At 35.1% G+C, this 16,941-nt stretch overlaps 3 protein-coding genes across 4 annotated transcripts; 2 read left to right on the top strand and 1 right to left on the bottom strand.

Moving 5' to 3' along the window:
* The first annotated feature begins 1,667 nt into the window (after positions 1–1,667).
* Positions 1,668–5,047, top strand: LOC129294129 (UPF0481 protein At3g47200). 2 transcript variants are annotated; one of them, XM_054932269.1, is made up of 2 exons: positions 1,668–1,809; positions 3,549–5,047. In XM_054932269.1, exon 2 carries the CDS (start codon positions 3,549–3,551, stop codon positions 4,812–4,814), a length of 1,266 nt encoding a protein of 421 aa, XP_054788244.1. In that variant the 5' UTR covers positions 1,668–1,809; the 3' UTR covers positions 4,815–5,047. The 2 variants fall into 2 exon arrangements, with proteins under 2 accessions (XP_054788244.1, XP_054788245.1); XM_054932270.1 differs by having other exon boundaries at positions 1,673–1,809; positions 3,560–5,047.
* A 1,303-nt stretch (positions 5,048–6,350) lies between these two features.
* On the bottom strand, positions 6,351–8,951 carry LOC129294651 (uncharacterized). The gene is made up of 3 exons (XM_054933098.1): positions 8,753–8,951; positions 7,069–7,300; positions 6,351–6,766 (listed from the first exon to the last, which is right to left on the bottom strand). Exons 1-3 carry the CDS (start codon positions 8,890–8,892, stop codon positions 6,470–6,472), a joined length of 669 nt encoding a protein of 222 aa, XP_054789073.1. The 5' UTR covers positions 8,893–8,951; the 3' UTR covers positions 6,351–6,469.
* Positions 8,952–13,544: 4,593 nt separating this feature from the next.
* LOC129294243 (transcription factor HY5-like) lies at positions 13,545–16,026 on the top strand. Its single transcript, XM_054932452.1, has 4 exons — positions 13,545–13,727; positions 14,147–14,327; positions 14,456–14,612; positions 15,738–16,026. Exons 1-4 carry the CDS (start codon positions 13,631–13,633, stop codon positions 15,807–15,809), a joined length of 507 nt encoding a protein of 168 aa, XP_054788427.1. The 5' UTR covers positions 13,545–13,630; the 3' UTR covers positions 15,810–16,026.
* The last annotated feature ends 915 nt before the right edge of the window (positions 16,027–16,941 follow it).

Genomic DNA, 16,941 nt, shown 5'->3' on the forward strand with positions numbered 1-16,941 from the left:
AAACAATTAAAACATTAATTTTTTATAAATCCAATGGAGTCAATTTGAAAATTGTCAAATTTCAATTGGAAGTCTTGAAGATTAGCCAGGAGAAAAAAATTGGAAGTCTTAAAGGTGTCTTTTCATTTCAAATTGAAAATCTTATTATATTTAGGAAAAATAGTAACAACATTCATCCAAAATGTATGAATGATAAATAAATATCATGAATGTAATGAATTTTTTAGCCCTGTGAACTTCACTATCATTTTAGTTTTATGTGAACTAACATGTTTGCCCCCAATTCTTCTCCTTCCTCTCCCACTTCTTTGATTCCAACGACTAATTCTTCACCACTCTGGCAACATTCATGGTGAAAGCCAAAGTTTTCCCAGCAAGCAAAATGACCACAAGACTTAAAACAAAAGCACAAACACATTTGCCTTAAAGATTTTAAAGTCCACATGAAAATTTGAGTGATCCCCCCAAGACAGGAATACTATATTGAACCAAGAAATAAACAAGAACACCAAACAGGGGCAACACGGGACGGTGAGATGGTGGGGTTAAGTGAAATGCCCTCGTAAGTCGGCAACATCTGCAAACTAATGCCCTGGGCATGGAATTTAACTTCACACTGCACATAGCAAAATCACAACCCTAATATAAACTGAGATCATGTTAGCCGACAGCCATGGTTTCACCCTTGAATAAAAAACGACAACAAGAAGCACATGTGCTTTAAATGTCTAAATAAAGGAAACAAAGAGGTGTATATGTGTGGAATTGGAGAACCACAGGAAAAAGAGAGTAGAGTGGACTGATAGGCACGTCGGACTTGAGGTAGAGTTTGCGAGGCATGGAGATGGGCTTAATGAGATGTAAGACGTGAACAAGGACACAAGCGAGATTGGGAAGGGCCAATTCTATATCTTGGAGTCGAAGATGTGCTTGTTATAGATGATGATGGTGAAGCTAAGGGGCATCCATATAACGATGCATAAATTTAGTTATTCTAGCTAGTTCTGGTCAGAAATTAAATATGCAAGGAAGGGGAGAGAGGTTGGAGAGCATAGACGACGGGGAATCAGAGAGAAAGAGGGAGGGAGTAGGGCAAATATGTCATTTCATAACAAATTAAAATGTCAGCCAAGTTCTTAGGGATTAGAAAATAATTTTTTATATAATGTCATAATTTTATTGATATCTTTAAGACATTAAAATACATATATATCAATTTAATTAAATAAACATATAATAAATATATATTTTCTTTATTTAAAAACGTAAAATAATTTTTAAATAATTAAATATTAAAAAATATAAAATATTATTATCATTTTAAGTTGTAATTATTATTATTTTTTAAGTGTCCTTATTAAGTATAACATTTTATATTTTTTAATAATAAAATATTATATTAAATAAAAATAAAAAAAGATAGAATTAATTTAATAAATAAATAATTATTTTATTAAAAATAAAATTTAAATAAAAATATTTTATATTTTTAAGTGGAGAGATTTTAAATATATTAATATTATTTTTTTGAAAAAAATATTACCTTACGAGTCGACATTGACAGCTGAAGACCGTTTATTTCTCTTTTCTTTCGCACGTGGGTGGTGGGTCAAACTAGTAAGGCGGAGAAATCCAGGAAATGAAGAAGACAAAATCTTTAAAATTATCAGTAGTGTTTAATTATTCATCATTCTTCCCCAGCCCGCTTTTGCTCGTCATCAGTCATCTCTCTCTCTCGACGCGAAATATATCTTCGTGGCTGCTTTAGCATCTTGCTTCTTGTACCCCAAAAACACATTACAGCCCAAGGTATGCTTTATTATAATTGTTTCCCTTCACTTTTTCATCCTCTTGCACCGACTAAGCCACGAAACTCTCAATACTTGAAAATCAGAAATTTCATCGACTCATAGGCGTCGTTATCATTATATATTTCGGACTTCTTTTAAATAAATCGCTTCTTAACCACTATCGCAATGTTGTAGAGAAAGAGGGAGGTTTTTGGATTTTGCAGATACTGGATTTGACCTTCGAATGCTTAATTTTCCTAGATCTTATGCATGCTGTGCCTGTTCTTTCTGCTTTGCTTTGAGGTTGGTCCGTTTGATCTGTTGGGGGGGGGGGAGCATAGCTTCTTTCTAACTGAGTTGATGTTGAGCCACTTCGGGAACTCTATTAATAGAATGAATGTAAGGAGAAGCTTCGACTATTGAATTGTAGTGTCCATTCCAATTACTCAGATTTAGAAAAAGTTTTTATGTTTTGCTTTTAGATTTCTAAGTGTTCATTAGAAGACTTTCTTTTATGAAGGACCTGTCCTGTATTTTCAGTGCAGAACAATCGACACTTAGAAATCCCATTTGCAAAGTTGTAATTTAATTGAAGCTCACAATTTTATCCATCCGAGGTGGGTGTGAAACCTGGCATTGTCATGTGTGGAAGACACTTATGGTTGATTGAAAAATTAAAAATGATATCCAGCACCTTTTGCTATTGTTCGACATGTCTCTACATGTTCCTAACAGCAATACTAAAACAACAGTCACCTGATGTTTCTCTGTGCTCATGCCTTTTGCTGTCAGTGTTCTGCTTTCCATGATGAACTGTAATGCTTCCGTTGCATAGGTCTTATTGATCGCAAATCATATACATGTATATGAATGTATACATATAAATTTCTAAAGCGACAGAGATGTGTATAATAATATCAAAGGGAAAAACAAGCGTATTTCTACCAAGTTCTTTGGATGCATTCTTCCTCACTTCTGCCTTACTCGATGCATATTTCTATGACCTTAAATTGCATTCTTCCTTTTCTATTCTAAAATCAAATTTAACGTGTATCTTGTAATCCTTCCCTTGATTCTCCAATACCAAACCTTTCTGTTCTGGAGAAGTGTGACATATGCAGATACCTGCTTGCTTGAACTCTGGTGGTTGCTGAATCTCTGAATCGATCTTTAGAGCTACCTTCCTATTTACCTGTATCTTTGTTTGCCTGTTATATTCATTCCATAAAAAACAATCTTAAAAGATGGCCACGCAGACATAATTCCATTTGGCTGCTCCAACCCATTTGATTCCACATCTATTGTTATCCTATTTTTCATTTTATGTATCTTTTCTTCATTCTTGACTGTTGCTAATGGGAAGATATCTATAAACACTAATTAACTTTTTAAAAAACTTATTCTTAAGCACAAATGTCAATTTATTTCTATGACATACCAAATATATTTATCTCATTCTATCAAATCTTATTCTTATTCTTATTCCCATACTTGCAAAAATGTTCCACGAACAAAATGGGCTCGATGGAACCCATTAGCACTTTAAAAAATGCTATGGGTATGAAAACATCCTTCCTTTCCATCAAACCAAACGCAAGAGTCTTGTCACTTTCCTTCTTTCGTTTCCTTTCTCATTTACCAAATGCATTCTTAAATTAGTACTGATATTGTGATGTGTTGGTTATAATCCTACACTTTTTCAACGTTTTCATTAGTTTCTTCAATTTTTCTTGTGTTCCTCACTGCTTATTTCCTTAGATGACAATCAGGAACCACCATGATTTTGTAAATGAAATTAACGCAATGTTGGACGAGGCAGAACCGGCCATGACTGCTGACTGCTGCATCTATAGGGTACCTTATGATATTCGCAAATTGAATGAAGATACCTTTACCCCTAAGGTTGTTTCTATTGGCCCCTTTCACTACGGGCATCCTAGACTACAAAACATGGAAAAATTCAAGTTGCTGTATGTCAAGCATTTTTCTGAAAGAGTTTCCACCTCCATAAGCTTGGATAGATTAATTAGCTCCGTGGAAGAGGTTGAGCCTTGTGTTCGGCGTTGTTACTCAGACACAGTTGAGCTTAGTATTAAGGAATTTGTGAAGGTGATTTTAGTGGATTCGTGTTTCTTATTTGAGCTCTTTTTAAGGTCCTATTATGATGATTGGTCCCAAGATGATAGTATTCAGTTAAAACCATGGCTAGTTACTACTATGAGATTAGATTTGTTTTTACTTGAGAATCAGCTACCTTTCTTTATTCTTGAGAGGCTATTCAATATAGCTTTTCCCTCTAGCAAGATCGATCATAGACTCCCTTCATTTCTTGAACTTACTTTTGACTACTTTGCCTATTACAACAACATGAAATTAACCCCTCATGATATCAGCATAAGCCACTTCACTGATTTGATTAGAACGTTTCACCTACAACCATTAAGTAGACGACCAAATAGATCGCATGAATCATTGGTACATCTTCAGAGCGCAACTGAGTTAGTTGAGGCAGGGATAAGATTTAGGAAAAGTACAAGCCCGTGCTTAATGGACATAAAATTTTCGGGGCGAGTTCTTGAAATACCACAGTTGAAAGTGGAGGACTGGACTGAGACTTTGTTACGCAATTTAGTAGCATTAGAGCAATGTCACTACCCTTCTAATTCTTACATTGTTGACTATGTTGCTGTTATGGACTTTCTTATCAACACTAGCAAAGATGTGGATGTCTTGGTTCAGAATGGAGTCATCCTTAATTGGCTAGGGGATGCCAATTCTGTGGCCAACCTATTCAATAGCCTCTGGAAAAATGTTACGCACGTAAATTTCAATTCCCATTACTCAAAACTCTGCAAGGACCTGAATATCTTCTGTAAAGATCCTTGGCATAACATGAAGGCCACTTTGAGGCGTGATTACTGCAACACTCCTTGGCAAATTGCTGCTTCTGTTGCTGGAATCCTACTCCTTGTTCTCTCTTTAATCCAAACTCTTTGTTCTATCATACAAGTGGTGCAGCAATAAAACAAGGATTGTCATATTGAACTTCTCCTTTCCATTTTTGGTGATTTATTTACTGTTGGAGCATTCTGTCTATGCCTCTTCTTGTGTATGCCATCGTCCTTTGTACTAATAGCGAGAGAATTCTAGTCATGGTAGCGTACTAGCGTACAAATGTTAAGTACAAAAAGCTACCTTCACTAAGATTGGATTAATTGAGCAACACCATCTAAATAAAGAAGGCATGTTGGATTTCATCTCTCTCTCTCTCTCCGGGTGCAACCTATTGGATTTATTTAATTTTCACACTCTTTGCATTTTTGCTCCTTTATCGTTAAGCGCCCCGAACATGATATGGCCGGTTCAACTTAACCCCATGTAGGGCCCGCCATGTCCTGTCTATTACATTTAATTTGTATCAATTCTACAATTTTTTTTTTTTGAGAAACATAAAATTTTATTAAAACATGTATGAAGCCTGAATGGTTAAAATAAAAATGAGCGCGCGCACGTGCACATGCACACACCATTAACTGATACAGGTACATTTCCTTTTTTTAAAAAACAAAAAAACCTCAAGTATTGGTGCATTTCAGCTCTTAGGTAAATTTATCATTATTTTATATTTGATTATTTAGAAAATTTCAAGATACTGGTGGTATGTTTGGTGTTAATTTTTTAATTATTTTTAAACTTATAACAACGCATATCCAAATGAAAAATTAATTGACTATGATCACTTTAAGTATGGGATTTCAAATTAGGATATGTATTAACTCAGAAGATCTTTGAAAGAGGTGATCCCTAAGCATGATAATTCTGAAATGAAAAAAACTTATATACTAAGCTTTATATATTTGTAGTGTTTGTCTTCAACTAACGAAAAACATATGGAATCTTTATATATTTTTCATTGTATAACAAACTCTTATTATTAATATTATTAACCTATTAAAATTTATTTATTTTGATTTGATTGAATAAAGCATAAAAGTACATTAAGTATATGAGGATAAGCACTTTAATTTTACTTCTGATATGTTTTTTTTTTTTTTTAAGTGTCCTTGATTAAAGGGTACAATGAATAATTTTTAGATTAAAACGTTCCATTAAATAAAAATAAAATATAGTTTTAAATATCAGTAAATTGGAAGTACAAATTAATTAGAAATAGAGAACCAGGATAATTTAATTTGAGTGATGATAGTTACTACAGCGAGGACTCTTGTACAATATAGAGGGATTGTCTCTCTCTCTCTCACAAACAGGTCAATTTTTGCTTTGTTAAAAAAAAAAAAAATTGTAGACAAAAAGTGATTAAAGTCATCAATAAAAAGTTGACAGGGGCGCAGATAGTAAATATCAACTTGTATCTTACAAAAGTGTGGTTTGAATTTCGTCATGACAAACGAAAACAAAAACTTTTTGATTTGTTATCAAGTGATTATTACATGAACTTATATTTTTTGACTAAAATAACCCCAAAAAAAAAACAATGAAAAAACATTCTTATGTTAGCCACATGTCCTCAATGATTTTTCCTACCGAGGAAACTCAAAGTTGCCGAGGTACCAAAATTATGTGATTATAATCCATAAGGACCATAAATACACAAGAGATAAGCATAGAAATGTACTCATAAACAATTGAACCGAAAAATTGTGGAACACAAGTAAGGGCTATTTAAGCTTAGACTTGGATGAGTTTTGAAGTGGTTTAGCAGTAGGTCGAGCAGGGACTGATCCAACAACTTTCTTCACATCATATTTCACTGATGAGAAGGCGCATATCAGGGCAATCAGCATTGTCGGGTACACGTACACAGCTCTAGAAGGGTCAGTATTTACTGGTTTTCCTAAAATCCCTTCCTTCACAAGTCCCCAAATTACAAGAAGTGTCCCGAACATGCTCATTCTCCCTGGCTTTAAAAGACCCACGAGCGCCCCTGCCACAGAGAAATAGCTACCTGCAAGAACCTGTGAAGCAATGACAAATTGTTACGTCACAGTAATAATGACAATGAACACAAATCAACGGTTAATTATAATATACCAGAAATTTTACATGATCTCAAAGGCTAAAAATATTTCAGTTGGTCAATTACTTAGCACCAAGCCATCAATCGTTTAAAAGTAAACATAACACTATTCTCGAAAGACAAATAGAAATAGAAAATATCCACAAAATGGAATATATGACAAGCATCAATAACAAAAGAGAATGGATAGAAGCCCACTCAATGTAGAGAATAACAAGTGACCAAAAAGAGTGGCCTAACCTCTAAGCGTTGGAGATCAGTTACTGCAGAAGCTTCCTTTATACTAGTCAAGTTATATATGTCCAATAAATCATCCCAGCTTGGAACAGTCTTATTTTGTATAAGGCCATTTATAACAGCTCCAGGATATAGGAGAGCCTTAATAAGAGGAACGGGAAATATTTCACTTGCGATCAACTGGGACGATGTGACGTGCATTGGGGTTGTGCAGACACCAGATCTACAAGTGACCCTGTAAAAGAGACAGACATATTTCAGACGTGTTGGATGCTAAAATGTATAGTATCTAACTATAATAGAAAAATATAGATAATGGGGGAAAGGGAGGAACGTATATTAATATATGCATCTCAGAAATTAGAAACTAAACAAGTTTGATTGCATGTTTTTTCATCGCAGCAAACACAGGACATATTTGAAGTGGAAACAAGAACATGCCAATATCAAGGTCATTTTAAGCAGTCAACCATCAATCTTAAAATACATTGTTGCACTTTCTGTAACAACATAACCCACGGACACAAACGCAATTGCCTCGTTATCATAGTTGGTAGTCAAACAAAAATTTAAAGGTGAGTTGCCACCAGGCCGCCTCAAACCCGAAAGGCTAGTCCCAAAAGCAGTCATTACATTAAGAATGAAGATTCAATAAATAAAACTCTTAACAGGAGATCCTTAATAACTTTTGATTTTCATACTTTAGAGAGCCTCAACAATTTTAGTCGCATGTGTTATAAATGTAATCTATCAGCACAGGCGTGAGCTCATTGTTGAACTAATATCTAAATTCAATAGCAGGTGCCTGGCATAAAAATTGTATCTGAAAATCAATTTCAAAGAAAAATTCAGGATTAAAAAAGCTTGAAGTCCAACCAATGTAAAGTCACATTATAGTCATATTTATCAAAACAATGACAATTTAATGAGACGTTTTGACACCAAATATTGCCTTGTGAAAACAGTAGTTCAACGAAAAGAGCATGCAATTAACTGCTTAAGTATCCTTTCGGCAGGGCATGATAACTCAGATTTGCTGCCAATTATGAGATCTAATACTGCGTGATCAACTTTGCTATGACAGGCTTTGATAATCAACGGTGTCAGATTGGTTACCAATCTCACAATTCTGGCATCTAAGGAGCACAGTAACTGTTACATGCTCAACGAGTGACTCAGATTCGCAATTGAAATGATTTATTTTTAGATTGCGACAAAACTTGAGTTTGGAATATGATAAAACCGAAAGTTATTTCCTAATGTATTAAAGACAACAATATGATATTTATCTTCTAAGGAAAAAAGTCAACGACAAGCAAACTCAAGCAAATGATCAGACAGTGACCCCTCTCGAAGACAATTTCATTTGTTTTTCACACTTCACGGCTATCCAATAACTGAACTGCCCATGGATCTAAATCACAGTAAGATGTTCTGGAAAACAAAAGAAGAAATGGTTGAACGCTTAAACCATGAACCAATGAAGCTACTAAACATAAATTAAATAATGTTTTCCCAAAGGTACGACGAAAAGGAATCAACACAATGATAGACTTCAAAAAAGTGCAAGTAAGATTTCCTTACGCATCTTAAATTCGTAATACGAGTGCATCAGTTGTTATGATGAACAACTACAATTCTATCAGCACCAGAAACAAGACAAGAAGCAGGTAGAAATTTGAATTACCTGAAGAGAGGGATCTGGAAAAATATGAGGAGGAAGTAGATGCGAGCTGCTATGGACGAAATATTCTTGACCCATCGCCTGGAAGAATATGAGGCGGATGCAGATGTTGAAGACGACGGAACTTTTGAAGTCGATGCCATGGTCGACGCGATGGAACCACTGGGTGGAGGGGGGGGGGGTTTGGGGTGGGATACTGCTGCTTCTCCGCTAGTGGAACCTCCAGCCTCCAGGTGCCCCACCCCTTCCGGGCCTGTTTAATGTTTATATTGAATAATGATGCTGGTCAAAAATATCTCGGATAGTGATAACTTGGCCCATGCCCTGGAGCCTTACTGCGTCGCTGGTGCTACTAGCGGCTCACAGTTGGTATGGGCTTTCCCAGGCTTCGGCCTGTCTCGCTGATCCTACAAAAAAGGAAGTAGGTATGGGCTTCACAAGGATATGTTTGGTTTATGGGATTAATTTCCCCTCCCCCTCATTTAGTTGAAAAAATTTGGAGGGGCCAGATAAAATGCCTCTTCCTCTTTCCTTGTATTACTCCTTTTTAAATTGGGTTTTTTTAGATGAGAGCTAAAACTTCTAACAATCTTGCCCTTCCTTGACAGCATTCCTTTATCGGGATAATCGTCTTATTGAACTCTTCTACCTTGTCATTTTAGTTGCAGTCTAATCAAGTGAGCTAGTGAAAATAACATCTCAACCAATAGCAATCATTCACATTTTTAAATTAATTGAAATAAAAGCTATAGATATGAATTTAGTACATTGGCGAGTGGAAAGGGAGTGCAATGTGATGGGTGGTGTTGTCTAAGACTGGTGGAGCATGGTGAACCCCATGGAAGGTGCTATCATGATTTGAGGAGCCTTAACTATCTGGTGGAGTGGGAGGGAGGGAGAGAGTGAGAATGAGGGTGAGGGAGAGGGAGAGTGAGAGTGAGAGCAAGAGAGAGGCAAAAAGGGGTTGAGACTGGAGAGGTGAGGCGCCGATTGAGATTGGAACGAGGGAGATAACTTTTTTAAATATATAAAGAAAAAGCTTGCAATTAATTATATTGGAAATTCTTTTGAAAAATATTTTATCTATCCTTCTCCTCGTTCATTTTTTGTAGTTAATATTTTTTCACACTTTCTAGCTAGCATGCATGGGTATAAATAATATATGGGTATAATGATAAACTAGTTATTATCTTTCTTCTCCTCTCGTGAACCAAACAAAAAATATTCAAAATCCCTCCCCTCTCCTCCCCTTAAATCAATCACAGTTGTAGACTTAGACAATACCAAGTTAAAAGTATTTAATTAATATCTTATAGAAAAAATGATAATAAAATCCTCTCAAATTATATAAATGATGGTCTAATATCTCGAAATGTCATAATTTTATTAAAGTTCTTGAGGACTTTGATGGTGATTTTTAAGGTGAAAATATCATTTTATCTTTATTAAAAATAACAAGGCCCGACACAACTTTTGTTTAAGGAATAATAATTTTTGTTATCTGAGTTGTAAGAATTGAATAAAAAATTACAGCTTATCAAATGTAATTTCTTTCTTAAAACAACAAGCCTCAATCATAATTGTACCTTTAACAACTTCTTAGAAGTGGGGATCTTGAAGAAGAGGTAGAGTTGTTGAGAGCTTTAACATTGTAAAACATAAAATATGACTTATAAATTAAGAATGTATACTTGTAAATCGCAGTTAGTAAGTGACAATTGTAAATATGATAAAATCTATGATTGTGGAAGATTTTATCATAATGTGCCTTTAACTTACAAGTTCCAAATCTACAGCTCTCTCTTCTACAACCAAAATTTCATAATTTACAAGCATGAAATCTAAATTTAGACTTGACATTTCAATGAGTTAGGCAATTCTGTGTGTTTCAAGCAAAATGGAAGAGTACTAATAATTCATAAAGATAATAAATTTAGCCAGCCATTGACCTGCCCCCCCCAAAAGCATAATTTCCTTATATTTATTAAAAAAAAGCGAAGTAAAATTAATTTAGCTAGCCATAATCGTAAAAAAATAAAGAATAAGAAGGGCAATTTTAGTTGGTTTATCTCATATAGCTTGATTTTCAAGCAACACATATTCCTCAAGGTTAAGTCCTTGGTACTTTTCACAGTAAGACATGGGACAAAACCAATCTAACTTGTCTGTTAAAATATCTAACAATTTATTAGAACATATATCCTAACAATGAGGCCATTTGACTAACTTAAGATCCAGCCATTTGGTAAAATTTAAATTATTACAATCATTTGGACCATCAAGATACAACCTATTGCTTCCAAAACCTCTCATGCATTGATATGAGTTGAAGATATATGAGATATTATAGCTAAAATTGCATCTATTTTTTTTATCATAGTTAATAAGTATGATGCTATAACTGTGAAAACAAAATCAAACCAACAAAAACTAAAAAAATGGACACAAAATTCATAGTTCATAGTCTTCAACAATCAACAAGTCCCCATAAATCAAATTATAGTGCAATCAAAATGAGATTTGTAGGTAATTGTTTTTTTTTAATCAAAGGGCAAGATAAAGATTTCAAAGAAAGTTGGCCATTGAGGTATGCTTTGACATCCCTTAAGTCTGCCCCATAAAGTCTAGTATGATAAATTGAAATGCAATGACCAAATAAAGAAGAATTGGCTATACGATTCTTAGTTGGATTCATAGGCAACTTTAAGAAGAACATTGATAATATCGATGACAGGGTAAGATATTACCAACAAACAGCTTAAACAGAGTCTTCATCACATTTATCACTCATAAGGTGCCTCGCTTGCCTTCACCTCCCTCTTAATTCCACATCATTCACCTTCTTCTAGTTCGCAAGGTCCATGCTTGCTTCATCTTTGTTCTCACATCTCGCCTCTGTAACTTGCATGCTTCACCTTTAGCAACAAGGAACCATTTGAATAGGCCAGGGTTGAATCAATCATAGGAGAGGAAGAGATTTAGTTTTTTTTTTCAAGATACAATTCAATTATTTTAACATGAGAAGTTTGTCTTTTTACCTTAACTTCAAGTTACACTTAAGTTCTAAGAGATTTTGTCATGATTTTTGAATTTACAAGACTTATTTTTAAATAAGTTACTTTTATGAGACCTATTCATAATTTTTGCTTTTTGCAAATTTAGAAGGTGATTATGGTTTTGTTCACAAAAAAATTTGACCAGTGTATTGGCAATTAATTGACACTAGAGTCAATATTAGAATTCATGGTTGATAATCTCTTCAAATGTTTTGCATAAAATACTTCAAATAATAGGGTATTTTAAGGGACATAATGATCAAATATTTGTTTGCTACAACTCAAACACTTACTCGTCAATATTTGAACAATTACTTGTTAATCTCTTGGACAACATGCAACACAAAATATGAAATAGAATATACCGACTTGTTAAAATTCCTCAATCCACCATTTACTTGTCAATCACAATACATACTACATACTCAAGATTCAATTAATTATCAACTTTTGATATTAACGGTTATATATGTTCATCATCTTTAGTATTAACTTATAATCAATACATTGCATCCTGAATTATAATTATAAATGTATTTTATATTCATAAACACACACCATACATTAAATAGACAATTTTCATACTTTCACAACACAATTCAATTTTTCTAATTTTATAACCGCAATTTAAAAATATATGATAAAACTTTAAAATTTGTAGTTAACAAATCCAATTATTAAACTTGGTGTAAAACTTTCCAAAGCCATTAGTATGAAGTATTTACCTTTTTAAATTAGGAACATGTTCAAATTTTTACCTTAAAATATAATTTTATTTGACTCGTACGAGTTTACAAAAATTTCAAGGTCTTATACCCCTAAAATACAATAATCTCTCCTGTGAGGGGCCTCCGTGGCTACAATACAATGCTCACCAAGTACTAAAGAAGCATGTTCACAAGAACGACGCAACATGGCGTTCTGGACTCTTTGGAGGGGGAAGATTGCACATATTGATATTGCAAGTTCTAAGCGTGGGAATATAACATTTACATGTCACAAATTTTTTTAAAAAACTATTTTATTTTTATTTGTAAAAAATATTAAGACTAATTTTTGCCCAACCATCATTATGCAATTTTATATTTTGGCCCCCTAAAGTTGTTTTTGGATTTGTCTTGTGCATTGCATACGTGGATATACAATATTTATATAATATTTTTTTATTTAATCACTACATTATCATACTGCCAATTTTATCAACCAACTAAATTGCGAAAACTAAAACCTGTTGAGTTGTTGGCTTACATACGGTCTGATTTTTAAAATATTGATACAAACATGTATGTATGCATATGCTGTAAGAGCCAAAAAACTAATATTCCAAAAAAATTAATTTCCTGTTAAAAAAAGTTGGGGATAATGCCTGCACACTCTACCCTGTTCCATTTCCTATACGGTGCCAACCCTTGAATCTACTGAGCACGTGCGATGGTCCGGTCTACATTCCATGTTCTCCATCACATTCTTGGTCCGTTGGATGCAACACCAATCCAACACTCCACGCTCCTCCACGATCTCCCATAACCCCCCTTTTTAATTTTTGACCAATAATCTCGTGAAGCAGCCTTTGATTGTGCAGATTCCTCATGGCTTATATTTTTCCACGATTGTCCCCTTGTTACCGTCGATTTCAGTTACATCCAACGGCCATAATCACACTGTCAACATCTTTCCTGTGAATTGCTCAACTCTCTGTGTGACATCTATCGTCCCGCTTTTTTCCTTCTTCCTTAAGTAGCAATCGTCAAGTACTTTTTCTTTTTGCTGAAATCCACTCGGTCATTCCTGTTTCGTTCTGGCTTTGTCGTCTCGTGGGGGCAAAATGCAGGAGCAAGCTACAAGTTCTATTGCCGCAAGCTCTCTGCCTTCGAGCAGCGAAAAATCATCCAGTTCAGCTCTCCAACTGGAAGTAAAAGAAGGTCAAATGTTTTATGAATGCCTTTCTGCTCTTGTTACGGCTGATCATCTCATCAATTGGATATCATAATCTCTGTTAACATTTTTGTTGGCCAAATATAAACTCTTTAACATTTAAAGAGCTCTCTGTATCGGTAGAGACACCGACGGACCGTCAGTAGTGCCTAAATGTAGACGAAGCTAATTGCACACAATAAATATGGTTAATATTCTTCCACATTTCTGGAAGCTTCATGTCCCTTCATCTGAAATTTGTGGTTTTTGATATTTTTGCCGCCAGACTTCTGTATTTTAACAAAAAAATCATTTGCATATAGAATTTGCAAAGCCGTAGTTGCCCTTCCTGTTGCATTGGTTTCATTTACTGTGCAAGCTGAAAAAGATCATTTGAATTTCTTTTCAAAAATCTGCCTTAATCTAGGGATTGAGAGTGACGAGGAGATCAGAAGGGTGCCGGAGATCGGCGTTGAGACCGCCGGACCGTCCGCCTCTCGCCCAGACTCCGGTTCAGGTGCTGCTACAGACCGGGCTCAAGGGACAGTGGAGGGTCAAAGGAAGAGAGGGAGAAACTCAGCTGACAAAGAAAGCAAGCGGCTAAAGAGGTACGCGTGAGGTTGGACCAATATGAGTAGTTGAATTTACCTTGTTGCTCCTTTCCCTGCGACTAGTTCATCACAGCTTGTTAACTGCAAATCTGTAATCTCTTAATGGTGGGATGTGGATGGAATAGGCTACTGAGGAACAGAGTTTCAGCGCAGCAAGCTAGGGAGAGGAAGAAGGCATATTTGATTGACTTGGAAACTAAGGTTAAAGACTTGGAGAAGAAGAATTCAGAGCTTGAAGAGAGGCTGTCCACCTTACAGAACGAGAATCAGATGCTAAGACATGTATGTCATATCTTTGTTACCATCTCAACTTCAGTTTGTTCTTCAATGAGCATTCTGAGCCAATTGGCTTTTGATATGATTCATGCACCAAATCCTTTTCAAATGGCATTAAGATCAACTATGATGAATCACTGCTCAAGACTTGTGCTGTAAAAGTCGCTTTTTGAACACAATAGGGGACCGGGGTTAGTTAAGTGTTATTAATAAATTATCCACAGTTTATAATACATTAGCAGTTTCAATCGGAAAGTATGCATATGAAATGACCTTGACACATGTTATGATATGGTTTGATTAGAGCAAAGAAGTGCGGGAGTAAAACCCCTGCAATGCCCATTGATCAACATTAGTAGGGCTGTGTTGTTGATAAAACCTGTTGGTCTTTCCTCTTTACCTGTATATCATGGCCAATGATTGTCCCTAGAGTTGATATTGATCCATTTGTGCGCTTGTCTGCACGTGTTTTTGAACTTGGCCCATGTCACGGATGATTTCAGGCTTGCATCTTTCACTTTAATTTGTTAAATAACAATCAGATTTGAGAGAAGCAATGTGGATGAGAGGCTGTTATTTGGGAAGTTTGTTTAATTGATACTACTGGTTTTTAAGTCGTCTTTATTGCAAAGGAATTGAGTCCCCGACTTGTCCCTATCAACGTAATTTGAATAAGAAATTCGTGGGTGGGTTCAATCTACTTAAGGAACTAATGGAAAACACGGATGATGGAGTGTGAAGACATGCAGGTCACTTGTGAGTTTCTCAGTCTCTGATTAATCCACGTAACTATTTCTCATGGTCTGGGTCTATTAATTTTTTGTTAGATTGAATTTCTAGAGATTTTTAAAGTGGAACATGTTTGACTGAGGCGAATTGGGAAAAGCTCTTGAGTTTGGGATTAATGATTCAAGAATTATCAGCAACCATCCTAGGCGTCAACGCCTGTATCATTTTACTCATTGTGTAATGTGTGTATGTTGGACAAAAATCCCTTTCTTTTTATTCATTGCTTGCTTGTTTGAAAACAGAAAGCGCTGTATCACACGCATTGCGCCGATTTGCGCATACAAAAACGTAATCATATGAATTTTGATTTTGCGAAGTAATTGTGTTATTGCCCTTTTACAGATACTGAAGAACACAACGGCAAGCAGGAGAGGAGGCACTGGTGCTGGAGCCATTGCTGAAGGAACTATGTGAGATACAATATACTATTTAGAGGAACTTATAGAAAGGAAGATAGAGGAAGAGATAGGAAACTTGAAAGGCAAAAAAAATATAAGTGAAAAAGCAGCTGAAAGAACTAGGTGTGCGTTGGAATGTCGTGATCCTTGATTGTTTACAGTCTGATCTCTGATGGGAGTTTCATCGTATACGTTTCAATTTCTCAACCACTTCTTTCGCCTTTGCAAATTCAGATATGGGGCATCATTTTTTTTTTAATTGAGTTTTGACTAACCTCAACGATTTTTGCAAAATCTAGATATTAGTTACGGCACTGTGATCTGTCGGTGCAGTGGTTATGGAAGCCATTATCCTCTATAGTGCTGGAAGTGTGACTTGAGGCATTGCCTTCCAAGAGCCCACCTAACTGGCTCTGGTCTGCTATTCCTAAAAGTATGAATAGTTTTAACAAAACGTGCTTCTTAAATTATTAGACACAATCACGGATTAAATTATTGATAGATCTATTTTCAGAAACGTAAACTAACAATGAACGTGGAAGATGGCAGGAAACGCCAACTTTCTCGGCCAGGGAAGAATTCTCTTTTTCAAGCCGGTAAGAGGGTTGGAACAGGCAGCAACCATCAATTTATGTAATCGATTATTGTAATCATATCAGATAACGCAAAATTGATAACAAACTAAGAAGCTGTACGTTAAACAGGAAATGCCAAATTAATCATAACTAAAATCACTTCTAATTACATTAATGAACACGTAGCATTTGACTTTGGCATTTCCCTCACATTGGGTTCTATGATGCAAATCGTAAGAGCGGTTGCTATCGTCTGCGGATGTGGATGGGGTATCAGATATTCCCTGTACCTGCGTCACTGCCATAGAGGCATGAAAGCCAAATTAAAAAGCGACTCTCATGGCAGATGGCACCCAGGCTAAAGAAAAAAATAATTGCCCTGAAGCAAAATAATATGAAATGAAGAAATGAAGAATGATAGTCACGTCTCATAAACTTAAATTAATGATAGATAGGTCTTGATAAAATTTTTTTAAAAATAAGGTATAAATATTAATTTAAGTAGTTATAAATAGATTTTTTTTGTTACAATTTAATAGTTACACTTTATATTTAAACACATTTTGTGATCAC

The sequence above is a fragment of the Prosopis cineraria genome, unplaced genomic scaffold (genome assembly GCF_029017545.1).
Source record: "Prosopis cineraria cultivar Desert tree isolate PC_DT_omini unplaced genomic scaffold, ASM2901754v1 PC15, whole genome shotgun sequence".
Lineage (NCBI taxonomy): Eukaryota > Viridiplantae > Streptophyta > Magnoliopsida > Fabales > Fabaceae > Prosopis > Prosopis cineraria.